The sequence below is a fragment of the Ictidomys tridecemlineatus genome, chromosome 3, assembly GCF_052094955.1.
Source record: "Ictidomys tridecemlineatus isolate mIctTri1 chromosome 3, mIctTri1.hap1, whole genome shotgun sequence".
Taxonomy (NCBI): Eukaryota; Metazoa; Chordata; class Mammalia; order Rodentia; family Sciuridae; genus Ictidomys; species Ictidomys tridecemlineatus.
The window spans coordinates 37,554,774-37,571,993 of NC_135479.1; the positions used below are offsets into that span (position 1 = coordinate 37,554,774).

The following is a 17,220-nucleotide window of genomic DNA, read 5'->3' on the forward strand; positions in this document are numbered from 1 at the left end:
GCACTCAACCACTGAGCCACATCCCCAGCCCTATTTCATATTTTATTTGGAGACAGGGCCTCACTGAGTTGCTTTTCCTAAGGCTGGCTTTGAAATCGCTATCCTTCTGCCTTAGCCTCCTGAGCTGCTGGGAGGGCACCTCTCACACTCCCAGTCCATTTTATTTTATTTTTTATTTTTTTTCTTTTTTTCTTTTATTTTTGAGTTATAGTTGAACACAATACCTCAGCTCATCATCTCAGCCTTGCACCTGCTGTCCTCCACACGACAGATGCCTCCTCCTGAGAGCATTATCCCAGTAAATAAATTCACTGGTTTTCTTGTTGTGAATTAAGAGACCCTTGCATTTGTCCTGTACTCCTTTTTCTCTCCTTTTCCTATTTCATTCAGTTAATTGATGCATCCTGCTAATTCTGTCAGAGATCTGTCCCTTTCTTTTAAGTCTGCATTCTCATATCTTGCCTGTACTACTCTAGCAGTTTTCTGCTCCTAACCTTCTCCTTGGTGATCTGTCCTCTACACTGACTAGTACTATACGTGCATTCTCATGTGCAAATAACATCATAAAACCTCGCTGCCTAAAGACCCCAGCTGTGTCCCATTACATATAAGGTAAAGACCAGATTTCTTACCTTGGAATATGAGGTCTTCCCTGTTTATTTAACTTGTGTGCCCTTATCTATCCCACCCCATCTTACTCCTACCCTTGACCAACCAAGCATTTTGTAGTTTCTCTAATGACATGGTGCATGCCTTTTTTTTTTTTTTTTTCTTACAAGTTTCTTCTATTCCTTACTTCCTGGTAAATTCCTGCCTATTCTCACATCAAGATGTGGTACCTCGGGCTGGGGAGGTGGCTCAAGCGGTAGCGCGCTCGCCTAGCATGCGTGCGGCCCGGGTTCAATCCTCAGCAGCACCATATACCAACAAAGATGTTGTGTCCGCCGAGAACTAAGAAAAAATAAATAAATGTTAAAATTCTCTCTCTCTCTCTCTGTCCCTCTCTCTCACTCTCTCTTTAAAAAAAAAAAAAAAAAGATGTGGTACCTCACTTGAGAAGTCTCTCTGGTCTTGCCTCTGCCCCTATAGAGCTATCCTTCCATCATTGTAGCCTGCCACCCTCAGGTATAAGTCTCCCTTAAAAAGTAGGGACCACCCTGAAATTTCAATTTTTGGTTTTGCAGTTTTAATTCTCTGACCCAGCTATGGGCTTCTTGAGCATAGGTACTAATTAAGCCTTACTCACCTAACACTGGGAAGGGTAGGTGGTTTGCTTCAGTAAAGGTTACAGGCATAGGTGAATGTGAAGAGCTTTTAGTAAAAATTGGTGAATCACCTACAATCTTGTTCCCTTTCAGGAGACATGCCCAGAAAGCCAAGAGATAATTGTGGTGAAACCTCAAGATTTACTTTATATCTTACCTTCCCAGATAAGTTGTAATTAAAGGAATCGTTATAATGCAGATAGCAACAACTAATGTTTATTTAGCGCTTTATGTCCTGTGGAATGTCCAGAGGAGAAACATGAAGTAGGGAAGGATGCAGCCTACTAGAGGAAGACTACAGCCCATGAGCAGTCAAGCAGGGCTTGGGCCCCAGACCTTCTGATTCCAGAGCCTGTGTTCTTATCATTACATGCTGTCTCCAATGTGTCTACCAACATATGATTTAAAGAATTAACAAAGTTCCTTTTTTCAGAGGGATACTCTCCTCCATTGTCCTCGTTCTCTTGTCAACAAAGAGTTCATTTACTTTATCACACACACACAGGCACACACAGTGTGATGAATTTTTTGCTTCATTATTCCCTGTGAACTCATAATTTCAAGGAAGGCAGATGAGGTCTTTGTCTTCTGGGAACTTAGAGTCTTCAGACAAGCAATACTGAATCTGAGAGAAATGTTTTTGATGTGCAGGAAATTGAATGAGTATGTGGTTAGTGAAGATTTAAATATTGTATGTGACTCATTTGTTCAGCAGTCCTTGTTGAGCCACTTGTCTAAGAACTGTAAGACTGTTACATTCCCTTTTCTCATAAGGGTTGCAGGCAAGTAGTCATAGACAGGTATTAATAAGACATGTCTACCAGAGAGAATGACTTGTATTGCAGGTGTATTGAGGCCTAAGGTTAACCTGGGGACCTAGAGGTTACTTCCTCTAACTGGCCTTGTTCTTTCTTCTACAAGTCGACCAAGGGGTGCCTCCTAGTTCCTTCCAGCTTATCATGTCTTTTACTATGAAGGTGCCTTTGTTAAAACCATGAGTCAGGCAACAGAACAGAAAGTATCATTCTTTTATGTGAACTAATTATTCAATAATAAGGCTAAATGTTTCATTTATTATCTCTGTAAGCAGAGAGTTCAGGCTCAGAATGTCCATAATGACTGTCTTCCTCTGCTGTGGAAAACACCCATAGGTCACAGCTATGCTTCATATTCTAGTGGGCTCTCTTTATAGGTGATCTGATAATTTGAGAGATTGGATTCTCTTTTTGATCATAAAAATCATCAATCCTCTTGCCCCCAGTACCAGTATTTGATGTGTAAAGCAGGAATAATAATCCAAAACTTCTTAAACCCTCAGAGGCACTGATTCAGCAAGGAAGCAAACATTCGTTGAACATCTGCTTCAGGCACAGGGCTGATAGGGTACAGTACAGATGGGAAAGAGAAGTAGTCCCTGCCCTTAAAGAATTTGTGACTTCGGGGTAGAGAAGAAATCACCTATGTAAGAAACTGTTATAAGTACTGTCCTAGTAGTTTACCTGGAATTAGGGGCACATATGTAAGAGTAGCTGGTTTTACAGACTGGCAAGAGGGGAAATGAGAGGACAACATGGCGTAAGGAAGAGGACCTGAGATTTAGAGTCAGAAAACCTAGGGTTTTAGAATCTAAGCACTCTACTCAGATTAGCTTTCTCTCCGATTTAGCTCTCTGTATTTGATTCTTTGAGCCTGAGTTGATTTATCTATGTATTTTTTTCATTTTCTTTTTGTTACCCAGGGATTGAAAGCCACTGAGCCATATCTCCTGCCCCCAACCCTTTATTTTTTTCTTGAGACATGGTCTCATTAAGTTGCTTAGGGCCTCGATAAGTTGCTGAGGCTGGCTTTGAACTTAGATCCTTTTGCGTCAGCCTCCCAACCTGTTGAAATTATAGGCATGTGCCACTGCATTGTGGTTTTTTTTGTTTGTTTGTTTTGAGACAGGGTCTTGCTGTTTCCCAGGCTGTTCTGGGTTCAAGCAGTCCTCCTCTCTCAGCCTCCTAAGTAGCTGGGACTAGAGAGGTATGTGCCACCATGCCCTTGCCTCATGTATATAATAGGAATTAACAGTAGAGTTGAGTGTAGTGGCATACACCTGTAATCCCACTTACCTGGGAGGCTGAGGCAGAAGGATCACAAGTTCAAGGCCAATCTCAGCAATTTAGCAAGGCTCTGAGCAACAGTAAGATCCTGTCTCCAAATAAAAAATAAAAAATGCCAGGGAAGTGGCTTAGTGGTTAAGCATGCCTGGGTTCAATTCCTGGGACACATCCTCTCTTCTACTTGGAAGGTGTGGCTCCAGGGTCCCTGCTCACCTGCACTCTTGGGGATGGAATCTGCAGTACTGGTGTGTCTTAACCTGGACCTTTCCTCCCTTCCTCCCTTGCACCAGATTTTATCATGTGGGCAACCTGCTGCAACTGGTTCTGCCTGGATGGACAGCCTGAGGAGGTCCCACCAGCCCCCGGAGCCAGGACACAAGCCTATTCCAACCCTGGGTACAGCTCCTTCCCATCCCCAACAGGCTTGGAACCAAGCTGCAAGGCCTGTGGGGCCCACTTTGCAAACACAGCCAGGAAGGTGAGTGCTGACTTCTCAATCTGCTCTGTCCACAGCCTTAGGACCATAGGCAAGGCCATTGGCCTTGCTCTGAATGCCTGCCACCTGACCTCTACTAATGTGGTGCTAGGGACCCTGGCCCATCCCTTTTTTAAGGATGTTCAAGAACGACTACTCAAGTAAAAGCCAAGCATCTCAGCATAGATTTGGAACCAATTGACTTGAATTCAGATAACAGCTTTGTCAATTACTAATTGTATGACTTAACCTCTCTTGAGATTCAGTTTTCCCTTCTGTGAAGTGAGGATGACAATGGTAGCCATGTCCTAGAGTTAGAATAAAATAAGGTATTAAGAGCCCCCCAACATGATGCTCGGAATTTAACAGGCCCCAGTGTTGTTTGCTCCATTAGCTGCGATTGTACAAGGCCTGACTGCAGGGTAACCTGTTCTTTTTATCAAAGGCAATGTCAAGGATGTCTCAGGTGCATCCAGACCATAGTAGACAGAGGTTGGAGCTTGTTTACTGTAACAGATTTTCTTTTGAAATGCTTGGGAGCCGTGCTTCCCAGATCAGCGAGCAGGAAATGGAATCATTGGCTATGTGAAGGTGTGGGTGTGGGCTGTCCTTTTTCCAGTGCCCAGCAGTAACAAGTTTTTTCTTCTGTAGAATGAGAGATTTGCAGCCCAGAGAGGGTGATAGGATATGAAGTTAAAATGGTGGTAATGGGAAATTGAGAGAAATATTATTTTTGAAACCACCCAGTGTGTGTAAGAGTTAGTTTTAAGATTTAGATTTTTAATTTCCTTTAGATTTTTAGGTGTTTTTTAAATTTAGATTGTTGGTTTCATTTAATCCTCATAGTAACTATATATACGTTTTGGAGTCCACCAAGTCTCATATTATATATGATAAACTAAGGCTTACAGTTCAAAATATTAAAACTGTACCTGTCAACTTTCTGACAAATAGCCAAAGAGAAAAAAAACACACACACAAAAAAACTCTTTTCTTTATTTAGCCAGTGCCCAAGAGCACATGACTATTAAGTGGCAGAGCTGATTCAAACAGGTCCTGGATTCCAAAGCTCCCTCTCAGGAGACATTTAGCATGAGTTGATGATAAGTGACAGACCTCTGCTAGGGAGACAGACAAATAGAGACCATCCCTGCTCACCAGGGAGCTTGCAATTGGACAGGGAAGTTGGGGCAACAAATACCACACAATGAGACCTGCCAGAGAAAAGCCACTATGGCATGAAAAGCTTTGGGGGGGGAGACGAATCCCAATTTGGATGATGAAAGATGATTATTGGTAAGTTGTTTTCTTGCTGCAAAAGTACAAGTTAATTTTGTGCAATTCACAGTGAATTTTGTGGATAGTAAGGATGTTTTCTCCTACAAGAATTTTTCATTTGTAATTTCATGCTTAAGTGGATCAGCATTCTTATCTTAAGTGCTTGGCATTTAATAGCCAGAGGCTTTTAAAATGTCTTTTCTAGAAGTGGTTGAATTGCATTGATTACATGGATCCTGGTGTCTCCCCCCCCCCCATTATGGTCAGTATTTTCTGCATGCCTATTGGGTGCAAAGTATAGATAACATTTAGGACTTTTTAAGAAAATATAAGTAAGAAGAACTCCCTGCATTCCCAAATTCCCAGTCTTTGAAAGAAGTGGCAGGCTGTAATTTTTTCATAAGCCATTTATCCCATCAGCATATAATACCTGCCTATAGTTAGCAATGGCCCTGGCAATTTTGGATTGTGTTTTGGCACCCAGCCTCTTTAATTGTACCGTTTTGAAGAGGAGGGAGAAGTTGTGCTTGGAAACACAGGAGTGGTATACATATCTCAAGAGTGGAAAGAGAAGTGGTTCTTAGGTGTTGGGAAGAGCTGAGATGAGGCAGTAGGGAAAGAGAATAAAAGATGACTCTGTACCTTTAGCTTTATGTGAATTATCTCTCATATAATGTCCCAGTGGTCCTTAGACTGGTACATTGAAAAAGTGGGCCTGAGCAGTGCCAGGAAACACAGGCAAAGAGGGGATAGAGAAGGGAAGCAGATTGATTGTTGAGGATGAGAAAGCAAAGTACCCTACTTGGTATCCCTGAAGGGTAGTGCCTACCTGAGGTGCCACTGCCAGCTCTTGATGCTGGGTGTCTGAGTGTACTCTGGGCATTTCTGCAGGCATGTTGCTGTCCCTCATTCATCTTTCCCGCTACCTTGTTAATTGACTGGTTTGAACCATTTGCTATAATTTACATATAGGGATTCCTTTGCTGTTCTGCCCACATTGGTTTATAGCTTTTTCCCCCTCTGCTTTGCTCTCTCTGCCACCACACTCAACTCTGGGAATTTAGCCTTGAGCGCTATCCTCCTCCTCTAGAGTATTGAGCAGATGTTCACTTACTTCAGAGTCCCTGGTGGCAGGGGTACAAAGAAGCCAAGTTGCTATCTTTCCTTTTTGATCTTTCATCCAACAAGCCACACACATTTGAAGAATAGAATTCTTTGGATCTGGTTGATTGAGCCACATAGGCTATATAATTGTGTCAAGCTAGAGCTTGTCAGACTGCACTGACTTAAGTAATGTTCATGTCAGGACCACAGCTTTAGGACATTGACGCCTCTTCATTTCACTGTCAGCCATCCTAAACATTCCATTTTAACATGGGAAAATTTTAGATATGAATGAACCCCAAATACTCCACCTGCATGACTGCTGGTCCTGTAAGAACATTATGATGTTAGCACAGCCATGTGTTCTTTTCTGCCACTCTCTGCAGTTCATCGTCTGGTTATAACTGTGTGGAGAATAAAGGAGCTGGTGTGTGTCCTTTTGCAATACCTTCTAAGACTTAATAGCCCAAACTGGATGATTAATATGTTCTTTTCCCTTTATGGTAGGAATGATGCTTACACAAACATTAGTTGCAGCTGCCTTAACTATGTGGACTAGCTTCAGCCCCACATAAGGTTCCTATGACCTTGATTATGAGATTCTTAATTCTCTTGGGCATTCTTACATGGGTTGCACAGCTTCCTATATTTAGAAGAGAGGAAGCAGAAACATGCAGGTTAATGCTTAAGTCATCACAGAATGAAAGTGTTTAACTTCTTTAGAGGATCAGTGAGGGTGCTCAAGAGGACAAACCCAGGGTGCTGGGAGGGAATTTCCTCTCCTGGGAGGGTGACCTACCCTTGGCTGGAACTGAGCTCAGCCAGGTGTCACTGTGCTGGCGCAGCCTGCAGCTTGAGCAACAAGGCTTTGCTTCCTGTGGGTCCAGCAAACTCTGGCGTGCTGTTTGTGGTTGTGGGAGGAGCTGCCGCCAGGCTGTGCCAGCTTGTTTGTCAGGTGCTGTCGCCAAGACACTCTGTGTTTTCACAAAGGAGAGTGCCCTAGTGTCTGGGGCCTCTCATTATATCTAAATATTTGTCTTGGAAGTGACCTTATACACCACCTATCTCCCAGCACTCTGAGTGGCCTTGCTAGATTAGTGGAAGCTGGTACCAGCCTCTGGATGGGGCGCTGGCTTGGGTGTTTGGAGGTGGAAAGCCAGGCTCATGACTCAGTACTGCTGCCTGTCTGGATGGTTCTGAGTGTGGCAGCAGGGCAGGGTGAGAGGGGCATAATCATAGGCACTGGACTCGGACCTCAACTGTGAACCTCAGCTCTGCCTTTCCTGCCTAACCTTGAACAGAATACTCAGTTTCCCTTCTTGTTGCTTTGCAAATCATGAAAGAACCCTGATACCTACTTTGCGGGGTGCTTTGAGAATTCAGTGACAAGCTAGATATAGCTCTAGCACATAATAACACCTCCATAAATTGAATTAATACTAATTGACAGTAGCAACACCTGCCACCTTAACTTTCACACATTTACCTTCTTTCCTTAGCAATAAAGTAGAAAGAATGACAGTTTAGGACTTGAATCTTGGCTTTTATCATTAGCCAATATTTCCTAGAAATAATAACTAAAATCACTAGCACTTATTGGAAACTCATTACATGTCAGATATACTTAAATGCAATAAGTACTGATATTACCCCATTTTATAGATGTGGAAACTAAGTGCCAGAGAAGCAAAGTTATATACTCAAGGTGATAATCATGAAAAATGGGGAAGGAGGTTTAATAAAAATGCAGAGTATTTGAATTCCAAAGGTGGTAGTTTTAATTAATAGCTTCAGGTAACCTGTCAGTAAAACTAATTAAGAAGCTTTAAATAAAATTCTAAATGCCAAGTGTCCTGTACATGAATACATAGATATATACAGGTATCTTTGAGTGGCTTTTCTTCTGGGTTCTGCAAAGTAGCTTGTGCCCTTGGATATAGGAGACAGCTTGTAACAAAGTGACTTGAAGGATCCTGCCAGGTGTGGTGGTCCTGCCAGATCTGTCTTATTGCCTCAAGCTGACACATTTTCCTCTGCCTTTTGCTCTAAGCAGCAGACCTGTTTGGACTGTAAGAAAAATTTCTGCATGACCTGTTCAAGCCAAGAGGGGAATGGGCCCCGCCTCTGCCTTCTCTGCCAACGGTTCCGAGCCACAGCCTTTCAGCGGGAGGAGCTCATGAAGATGAAGGTGAAGGACCTGAGGGACTACCTCAGCCTCCATGACATCTCTACTGAAATGTGCCGGGAGAAAGAAGAGCTGGTATTCTTGGTGCTTGGCCAGCAGCCTGTAATCTCCGAGGAGGACAGGACTCATGTCCCAACCTTGTCCCCGGACTTTCCTGAGCAGCAGGCCTTCCTGACCCAGCCTCATGCCAGCACAGTACCTCCTACCTCACCTAGCCTCCCTTCTTCACCTGCACAAGCCACCTCTGTTCCTCCTGCTCAGGAAAGTCAGCAGGTATGAGCCCATGTATGGTCCTGCCTCTCTGCTTACTGATGCAGGAAATATTGATTTCTGGACATCAGACTTGTGTTTGGGGTTTCTTCAGGGATGATGTGCATGGCACCATGTTTTGTGGTTTTTGTTTTTAATAGATATTATCCTAGTCAGACATTTAAAAAAAATCATTGTTCCACAGATATTTTGAAGAACTATTCATTAGTTCACCATTAGCTCTGTAAATTTAGTTCTATTCATATTTGTGCTCCAATTTACCTTTGGTCTTCTATAGCCAGACTGGGGACTCATTCCATGGTAACCATCACAAGGCATATAGGAGAAAAGGACTCTAAGCAGGGAAGGAGGAGTTTGCTTGCTACTTTCCTGGTCACTGTGGTGTCCTTATCTCATGGGCCTGGAAATGGTAAGTTAAGGTAGCACATTGACTGAACTGTGAGCTGGGCATGGGGAGTGCAGAAATGAGTGATCTCTATCCTCAACCAGCCCCTGAAAGAGAGGAGGATAGACCAATTCTTGGATTCTAGTGCAGCCAGTCGACTTAATTAATCCTAGTGTTAGGAGTAGTGATGTCACACAGATCTACAGAAGTACTTTAGTGACCCTGATATCTATATGGGCAGTGGGAGATCAGAACTTAAATCTGGCTTCCACATTCTTTTTTTTTTTTTTTTGGCTGGGGATTGCTAGGTATTGAACCTAGGGTCTTGTGTTTGCTAAGCATGCACTCTATCACTGAAGTATCCCCCAGCCCCCTATCCACTTTTGTTCCTGACTCCTTGGTCACCTTGGAAAAACTTGCAACAATGACATGGGATCAGCAATCCCAAACCCCTTTTGATTTTGCCAGGATGGAGGAAGGCTTGAGTAGTGTGATACCATGTCTAAAGAGCTTTGAGCTTCAGGGCTGGTATGGTGCTAGCACTGTCCTTTCTCACATGTGACATAAAGTTGCCTCTTGTTATGATCACCTCCTTTGCCAAGACTGGGCACTCTTATTCAGCTCTTGACAGGCACTGAGGCATAAAGGCCAATGTAATCACATAATTTAACTGCAGTAAAATCATTTTACTCTCTAATTGGCTTGAGCATGTTTTTCTTCCCAGCTGGACTTTAACTCTTTCCAAAGCTTTTGGTATGCTAGACAGGTTTCACCTCTTGCAATATGTTCCTCTTTTTGCTCAGGTTTTGGAGCACTTCTCTCTGTTTAAGGGAAACAAGAAGAGGAACTTGAGGAATTATTTTTTTAGCGAGGGTCGGGAGATACTGGGGATTGAACCCATGGGTATTTAACCACTGAGCCACATCTCCAACATTTTTTATTTTTTATTTTGAGACAGGGTCTTGCTGAGTTGCTTAGGGCCTCACTAGGTTGCTGAGACTGGCTTTGAACTTCAGATCCTCATGTCTCAGCCTCTTGAGTGGCTGGAATTACAGGTGGCACCACTACACCCAGCTTCAGATGGATTTCTATTTTTTTATTTTTTAAAATTTTATTTTATTATTATTTTTTGATATCAGGAATTGAAACCCAGGGGCACTCAACCACTGAACAAATCCCCAGAGTTAGTTACTTTGGTAGATTTTTTAATGAAATATTATAAGGTTTTCGTCATTAACCAGAAATATCCAGATGGCATCCATAGGTCACAACTGCATACTGGTTGTTATTGAGTACTTTTCCAGAGGACCTGAGTGTCAACTCACTTTCCTTGTCCTGATGAAGTCTACATTCTACATTTAGCAAGCAGGGCAGACAGGCATGGCCAAGTTAGGCACCCTATGCAAGGCTATTAGTTGAGTCTACAAGTGAGCTGTGCTCAGAATGCAAATCTTTTCATATTATTTGCTCCACTAGGGTTCTGTCTTTTACATTTAGTGCCGTAGTGACAGTTGCTAGGGAAGGAAAAGTCTGCAATAAACAGTGGACAGATATGAGTCGTGGATTTTGATTTAGCCAGTGGGCAAACTGGCAATACAGGAGCATGCTTTGTGGCATGAGGTCCAGTTTCTCTTTCTGGGATACAAAGGACATACAAAAGCTGTCCACCAAGGAACAGGCTAGACTCTGAAACAGACTCAAGAGAATGATGGACACCATGTCTACATAAGTTAAGAGAGCTGGAGATGTAGCCAGGCATGGTAGCACACACCTGTAAATGCAGTGGCTGAGGCAGGAGGATTGAAGTTCAAAGCCAGCCTCAGCAACTTAGTAAGGTGGAGCAACTCAGTGAGACCCTGTCTCTAAATAAAATAACAAAGTAGGACTAGGAATGTGGCTCAGTGGCCGAGTGCCCCTGAATTCAGTACCCAAAAAAAGAAAACTGGAGCTGTGGATGTTGTTTGGGATTCATCCCTATACACATGTAGGTTCTTGTCGTCACCTGGCATATTGTCTTTGTTTTCATTTCCACAGTAGTTTGACTCTTTTGATAAGTGGCTAGGCCAGTGGGTGAGTTTGGTTTCCCAAATTATCCCTTTGTTGGTACTCTGAGGGTCTGGTTGAAAGGCTCTGAGCTCATACCAGACCCATTTCCTGGAAGCAGCAGGGAGTGAAGAGGATCTAAATAGGGATTTGTGGTATAAATAGTGATGGAACAGAAAGCTCAGAGCTGTAACTACTGTTTGGCAAACCCTCCCCTAGAGTAGCACCTAGGAGGCTCTTTTTGGGGAGCTAGAATTCTGAGTATTATGAAACTCTGCAAGCCTAGGCATTTGTCTTCTGTAGACTTAGGTTGGTAGATTTGTAGATTCATTAAACGATGTTTGAACAGGTTTTGAGACACTCTTAGTAAGCCCTGCTGGTTGAAGCACATTTTGAAGATGTGAGAGCAGTGACCAGGCTGGAGACAAGGACTAGAGTGGTGAGGATCTAGGCACTATTCCCTCAGGTTCCATTGAGGAAGCCAGGGAGATTCAGTATGAAGGAGGAAGAGATTTTATGAGCTGTTTGGAAAAACAGTGGCCATTGTTCTGAGGGACAGAACAAGGAGCATTGGGTGAAAGTTGTGGAGAGGGAAATTTTGGATCAGTGTCAGGAGCAAACTTGGTGGTAGGGAGAGAGCAGTTCAGCAGTGGGATGGACACAGTGATTATGTTCAGGCTGATAATAAATTGTGAGTGGGGGCCATGCCATCTTGGTCGTGGGTAGAATTCACTAACACATTCTTATTCTGGAGGGCAGCTGTGAGTCTACTGAAATCTGTATAGTTTTCTCTGAGTGACAGGTTTGGTGTAGAGAACAGGCATTTGTGACACTGTTGTGGGAAGTTTGGTCTCTGGGGGATATGGGAATATACATTTTGGACATGTGAGCTGGAAAGAGTCTCATGCTATGCAAATTTCCTGGACATCTCTGTGGATGTGATGGCACCTTTCTCTTCCCACAGGCCAATGGCCATGTGTCTCAGGACCAAGAGGAGCCTGTCTACCTGGAGAGCACAGCCAGAGCACCTACCGAGGATGAGACCCAGGTGGGGCCTCTACTCCGGTCTGCGCCTTTGCCTTTGCTCTTTCACTGGTATTCTTGGGATGCTCTTAAGAGCCTCTTAGCCGACTCCGAGGTGGAGAGAGAAGAAACCAGTCTGTGATATGATGGTCCTGAGGTTTTGTTCTCCGGGGAGTTTAGTGCTAGCATTCCAAATGAACCTTTGGTGCTGTCAGTGTGTGAGTAAGCAGGGATGAGGTCACAGTGGAGACTGGAGCCTTGTGGCCCATTATGTTCCCGGTCTTTTGACTTTCTAAGAGCTGCCAGAGGGTAGGCTATAGGTGCTACTGTAAAAACCTAGTTGTTCTTTTCTTTTGTGTTCTCACACAGTAGCCATTGTCAGGAGGAGAGGGTCAGATAATGAGGAGTTAAGGCCAAGGTCAGTCCAGACAGCACAGCTGTCAGGGCCAAGAACCATGATTGAGGATGTGTATGGCCTCTTCCAGAGGCAAGCAGTCTCTCCCAGGCAGAGAGACAGGCGAGCACCATGATTGGGGGTTTCATGCGCTGCCACATTTGATCTTCATAAGAACCTTATATGGTAGCACTGCTTTATATACTTTGTGGAGGGGCATACAGGCCCAGAGGAGAGAAGCAGCTTGCCAGGAATTATTTAACATTTAGATAGCAGAGGGGTCAGATCAGAAAAAGGGCCGTCTGACTCAAGACCGTGCGCCCTGTATATGTTATACTTCATGGTTGTTTTGTGGCTACCTGCATCTGGGCACAGATCTGTGAGTCAGGAAGAGACTCTAGTCCAGTTTGCAGCGCAAAGGCCCATGCCAGGCATTTCTTTGTTTCTGTTGTTCCTACTCTTGAGATCCATCACCAAAATGCAGTGCAATGAGTGAGTTGGAGTCCTTGAAGAAAGGTGCTCGGAGGAAGTAAGAGCTGAACACCCCCATCTCATCTTTGCCATTTCAGTCCATTGACTCTGAGGACAGCTTTGTCCCAGGCCGGCGGGCCTCTCTGTCTGACCTGACCCACCTGGAAGACATTGAAGGCCTGACGGTGCGGCAGCTGAAAGAGATCCTGGCTCGCAACTTTGTCAACTACAAGGGCTGCTGTGAGAAGTGGGAGCTGATGGAGAGAGTGACACGGCTGTACAAGGATCAGAAAGGACTCCAGCACTTGGGTGAGGGCTGTCTGGGTGGCAGCTACACAGAGCTCTAGGGTGTTTGCTATCACCCCAAAACATGATGGCATGACCTGATTCAGTTGCATGCTTTTAAGCTGAGGAGGAAGGCCACTTATATTTGTACCATCTAATCATAGCTGTCACTTGTGGTTAAGTGCCAAGACTTGGTTCATATTGTACACACTTGTTTCATCCTCAAAGCAACCTGAGCAGGGAGGGAGATTATTGGCATTACCCCCTTATTGTGGAGCTCAGGTTTGAATGGAGGATTTTCTAGTCTAAGCCCATGCCTTTCCTGCCATACGCTGCCTCCTCCATACTCACCCCTACTCCAGCAACACATGCATATTTGGGAGATTAGGAAGTGAATCTCAGCAACCACAGTGGGAGAACATATCTGTTCTGCCAGCACTTGGGCCATACCTTTTGTTCATTTCCCAAAGCATTTGACATGACATCATTTTCAGGAGTTATCTAGTACAATATCTTAGTGTGTGGTTGAGTCTGGGGAAATATTTAATGCCACACTGATTTCATGGTAGGTATTTTTTTAATACCTATCTACAGAAGAGAAAGGTGTTTGGCTGTTTTGAAGTCAATATTTACCCCAATTTTTCACCATCAAACCCTCACCTTCCTTCCCATTCCCAGCTGATACAGTTCCCACAGAGCTTTATTTGATTCCTTGCATAACAGTGGTTGAAGCCAGATGTCAGGCTCTCTTCTAATAAATTCAAATGGCAAAAATTCATCAGAGTTAAGAGTCATCTAAGTACTCACCTGGTTGCAGACTGAGACCTACTGACATGGTGTCTCAGTTTTCTCTGAGATTCTCTCAAGTCTCCCTAGAGTTGCAAGGACCTGGGAAGTGGAATAATGACTGCATGTGAGAACTTTATCCAGAACCCATGACTAAATGAAACAGCCAGATTCTTCATTCCTTTTTTTCTTTTACTTGAATGCTGAATTCAAAGGCAATAGGAAAGGATGTGGCATATTTAGAGTGTCCTTCAGGTGGTTTTGCTCCTGCAGACTAATGGAGGACCTTCTTCTAAGAGTAGAGCAGATGTACCAGCAGGAGCTCTGTGGGAGTTCTCAGCATGCAGTGAAGGAGGAGGGCAAGTGTCTGTGCAGACTTTTGACAGGCCTGGTTCCCAGCAGGGAAGTGGCTAGAGTCAGAAATGACATGAAGGTGGTGGGCGACTTCCCTTGTGCCATCACACCATCACATATTTAGACATCTTTCTCTTTCCTTTTCAGTGTGTGGTGCTGAGGACCAAAACGGTATGTAGTTGTTTCTTTTTGGAAATGGGCTTAGGCTCCTACTGATTCTGTCCTCCCATCTTCAACCCTAATCCCTTTTGACATTCTTTAAAATTATGAGCATATGGGTTTCCAAAGAGAGGGTGTGTGGAAATTCACTGGGGTTTCTCAGGTCTTTAGAAATGCTCATCCTCCTGTCCTCTGGGAAGAAAGCAGAGTGGCAGTGTGCCCAGGGGCAGATTGATCTTCACAGCTCTGGGATGCCTTTTTGCCACAAGTCCTGCTCAGTTTGTTTTTTCCTAATTCTGTGTTTCCACTCAGTTGTGGTCTAGGTGGGAAAGTCACTTGAGATGTGTACCAGCTTCTAGTACCAACCAAAGAGAAAGGGTGGTGAACTGAAGGAGCTATTGGTATGGGGCTGGGCAGTAGTCAGCTGCTGTGGAAAGAGCAGGATAGGAGTCACCTGGAGTGCTCTCTGAGCACAAGGTGCATCTCCCACCTCAACTGCTGTAACCCACTGGTGTGTTGAGGTCCACCAGTGGTAGAGCTCCAGGATACACTCTTGACAATCCAGGAAGTATTCTAAACTGTGTTACATCATTTTGAAAGCCTCAAGGTCTAGGGTTGTGAGTTCCTTCCCAAGAAAACAGTCTCAGAGTAGTGTTGTGGTCTGCAAAGCATTTTAAACCTTTTTCAGAGCACTACCCAAATTTGTTAATTAGTAAAATGGCCTTTTGCTCAGAATGGAGCAGGGAGTTGAGCTTTTCTGTTTCCTGAAACTGTCTGGAGGCTGGGTTCGTCCCTCACTTGGTGCCTGCCTTTTTTTCCCCCCTGTTCCCTGGGAGAATGCTGAGGACTGGGTTGATGAATTTATTGTTGCTCCTAAAAAAGGAAAAAGTAACTGAAGTTCTACAAAGTGATCCTGTAGATCTTGAGATTTGTAGGCCTTCCAAACCTTCCCTGTTAGGGCAACAGCCCCTCAAGAGAAGTAAATAGGTTTTACTCCCATTCACAGCTGCCCACCTCCTAGGGGAGGTCTTTCTTGACTTTATTACTTGTTCAGAGAAGAGAAAAAGAAACTTTAGAAGCAATAGATTGAGAGACTGCCCCTGTGGAATGGTGAAGCCCCATATAGCAGTGACTGGTATGAAACTACTTCTCTGTTTATGGTGACCCAGTTCAGGTGCAGTTTAAGACATGCTAGAAATAGCCGGAGTTTTGAACATGAAGATTTTTTTGTTTATGCAGCTGAACTAGGATACTGGACATGCTTACCATATCCTACCACTGGCACAAGGCAGTTAGCATTTGCTGAGAACTCTGTACACTGGGCAGTTAATACTGTCTCAGTAGTCTCTACCCACAGAGCACTTATCCAGAAGGCTGTACTGCCAATGAGCAGCTGTGGGACCCGCCTGCCTGGGTTTGAATCTTGGCTCGTCCACTTAGTAGCTGTGTGCTCTTGGGCAGTCACTTAACTCTAGCCTCAGTTGCCTTATGTATAAAATGAGAAAAATAAATTTACCTACTTCATAGTTCCTATGAGGATTCAGTGGGTTAATACATGCAAAGTTCTTTGGAGCCTGTTGCACATTAGACATTTGGTCAAGGTGAGCTTCTTCGATTCCCTTGGGAGACATTTATTATAAGACATTTTGAGAATATCTACTGAGTGACTTGTGATTTGGGGTTTCAAAGATTAATACGAAGCCTCAGCACATAGCAAATGCTAAGTATATGATTGTGGAAATTGAGTATGTTAAATTAAATCTACTTAAGTCTCCTGGGGGGAGACTGATAAGTAGGCAAACCAAAAATAGAATACAATGTGAATAGCAGCAGTCAGGAGGCCAGAAAAAATTTTTGTGAGACTGGCACAGAGTGGGGAGTGGTAAACTGCTGAGCTCCTGCATCAGGAATTCTCCTCAGAAAGCTAGTTTATGGGATAGCACAGGAGGCCCCCATGATCTTTAACTTCCTTAAATTGGGAATGTGTTTATAGGTAAGCCTCATGGTTCCTAATGCACCATTCATTACAGTTCTGCTTGTGTCTAAACTTCCTGAACCAGTTTTGTCTTTTCTGCATATTCTACCTCAGGGGATAATGAGTCCAAGTAACCCTCACTCACCATATTACACCCTCAGTTGTCTCATTTTGTAGGGTGGGGGATACCAGGGATTGACCTCAGAGTCACTTGACCACTGAGTCACATCCCTAGACCTGTTTTGCATTTTATTTAGAGACAACATTCTCACTGAGTTGCTTAGTGCCTCACTTTTGCTGAGGCTGGCTTTGAAATTGTGATCCTCCTATCTCAGCCTCCTGAGCTAATGGGATTACAGGCATGTGCCACCAGCCCGGTTTATCTAATTTCTTTTAAGCTTTGAGGACTTTGCCCTAGTTTCCATGCTCTGGCTGTATTTTTTCCACAGTACTATCTTCAAATCTATAGTCTTGGGAGGAGGTATGGATTAAACAAGCAACTGGGATTAGTTGCTAAGTTTTCTGGAAGGAGCTCTATTTTGAAGGAAGTGTGTGAATTTGGGGGATTTCATTTTTCCAATTTTCTCCCACCTCTGTCCTCTGACTTCCCAAACACACTGAAATAATTTCTGAGACAATCTGAGACAATGGATACTCTGTTCACTT

The 17,220-nt window shown here is 43.8% G+C and overlaps 1 protein-coding gene across 5 annotated transcripts in view; it reads left to right on the forward strand.

The window, feature by feature from the left end:
* Rffl (ring finger and FYVE like domain containing E3 ubiquitin protein ligase) overlaps positions 1-17,220 on the forward strand; it is a 63,724-nt gene that overhangs the window by 44,358 nt on the left and 2,146 nt on the right. For 4 of the 5 annotated variants that reach the window (XM_078042464.1, XM_078042460.1, XM_078042462.1 and 1 more), the window contains 5 exons: positions 3,658-3,845; positions 8,278-8,682; positions 12,072-12,155; positions 13,094-13,304; positions 14,568-14,591. In XM_078042464.1, the coding sequence (XP_077898590.1) occupies positions 3,666-3,845; positions 8,278-8,682; positions 12,072-12,155; positions 13,094-13,304; positions 14,568-14,591 (904 nt within the window). In that variant the 5' untranslated portion in view covers positions 3,658-3,665. The remainder of the gene's footprint in view (positions 1-3,657; positions 3,846-8,277; positions 8,683-12,071; positions 12,156-13,093; positions 13,305-14,567; positions 14,592-17,220) is intronic. The other variant, XM_078042461.1, reaches the window with a different exon arrangement.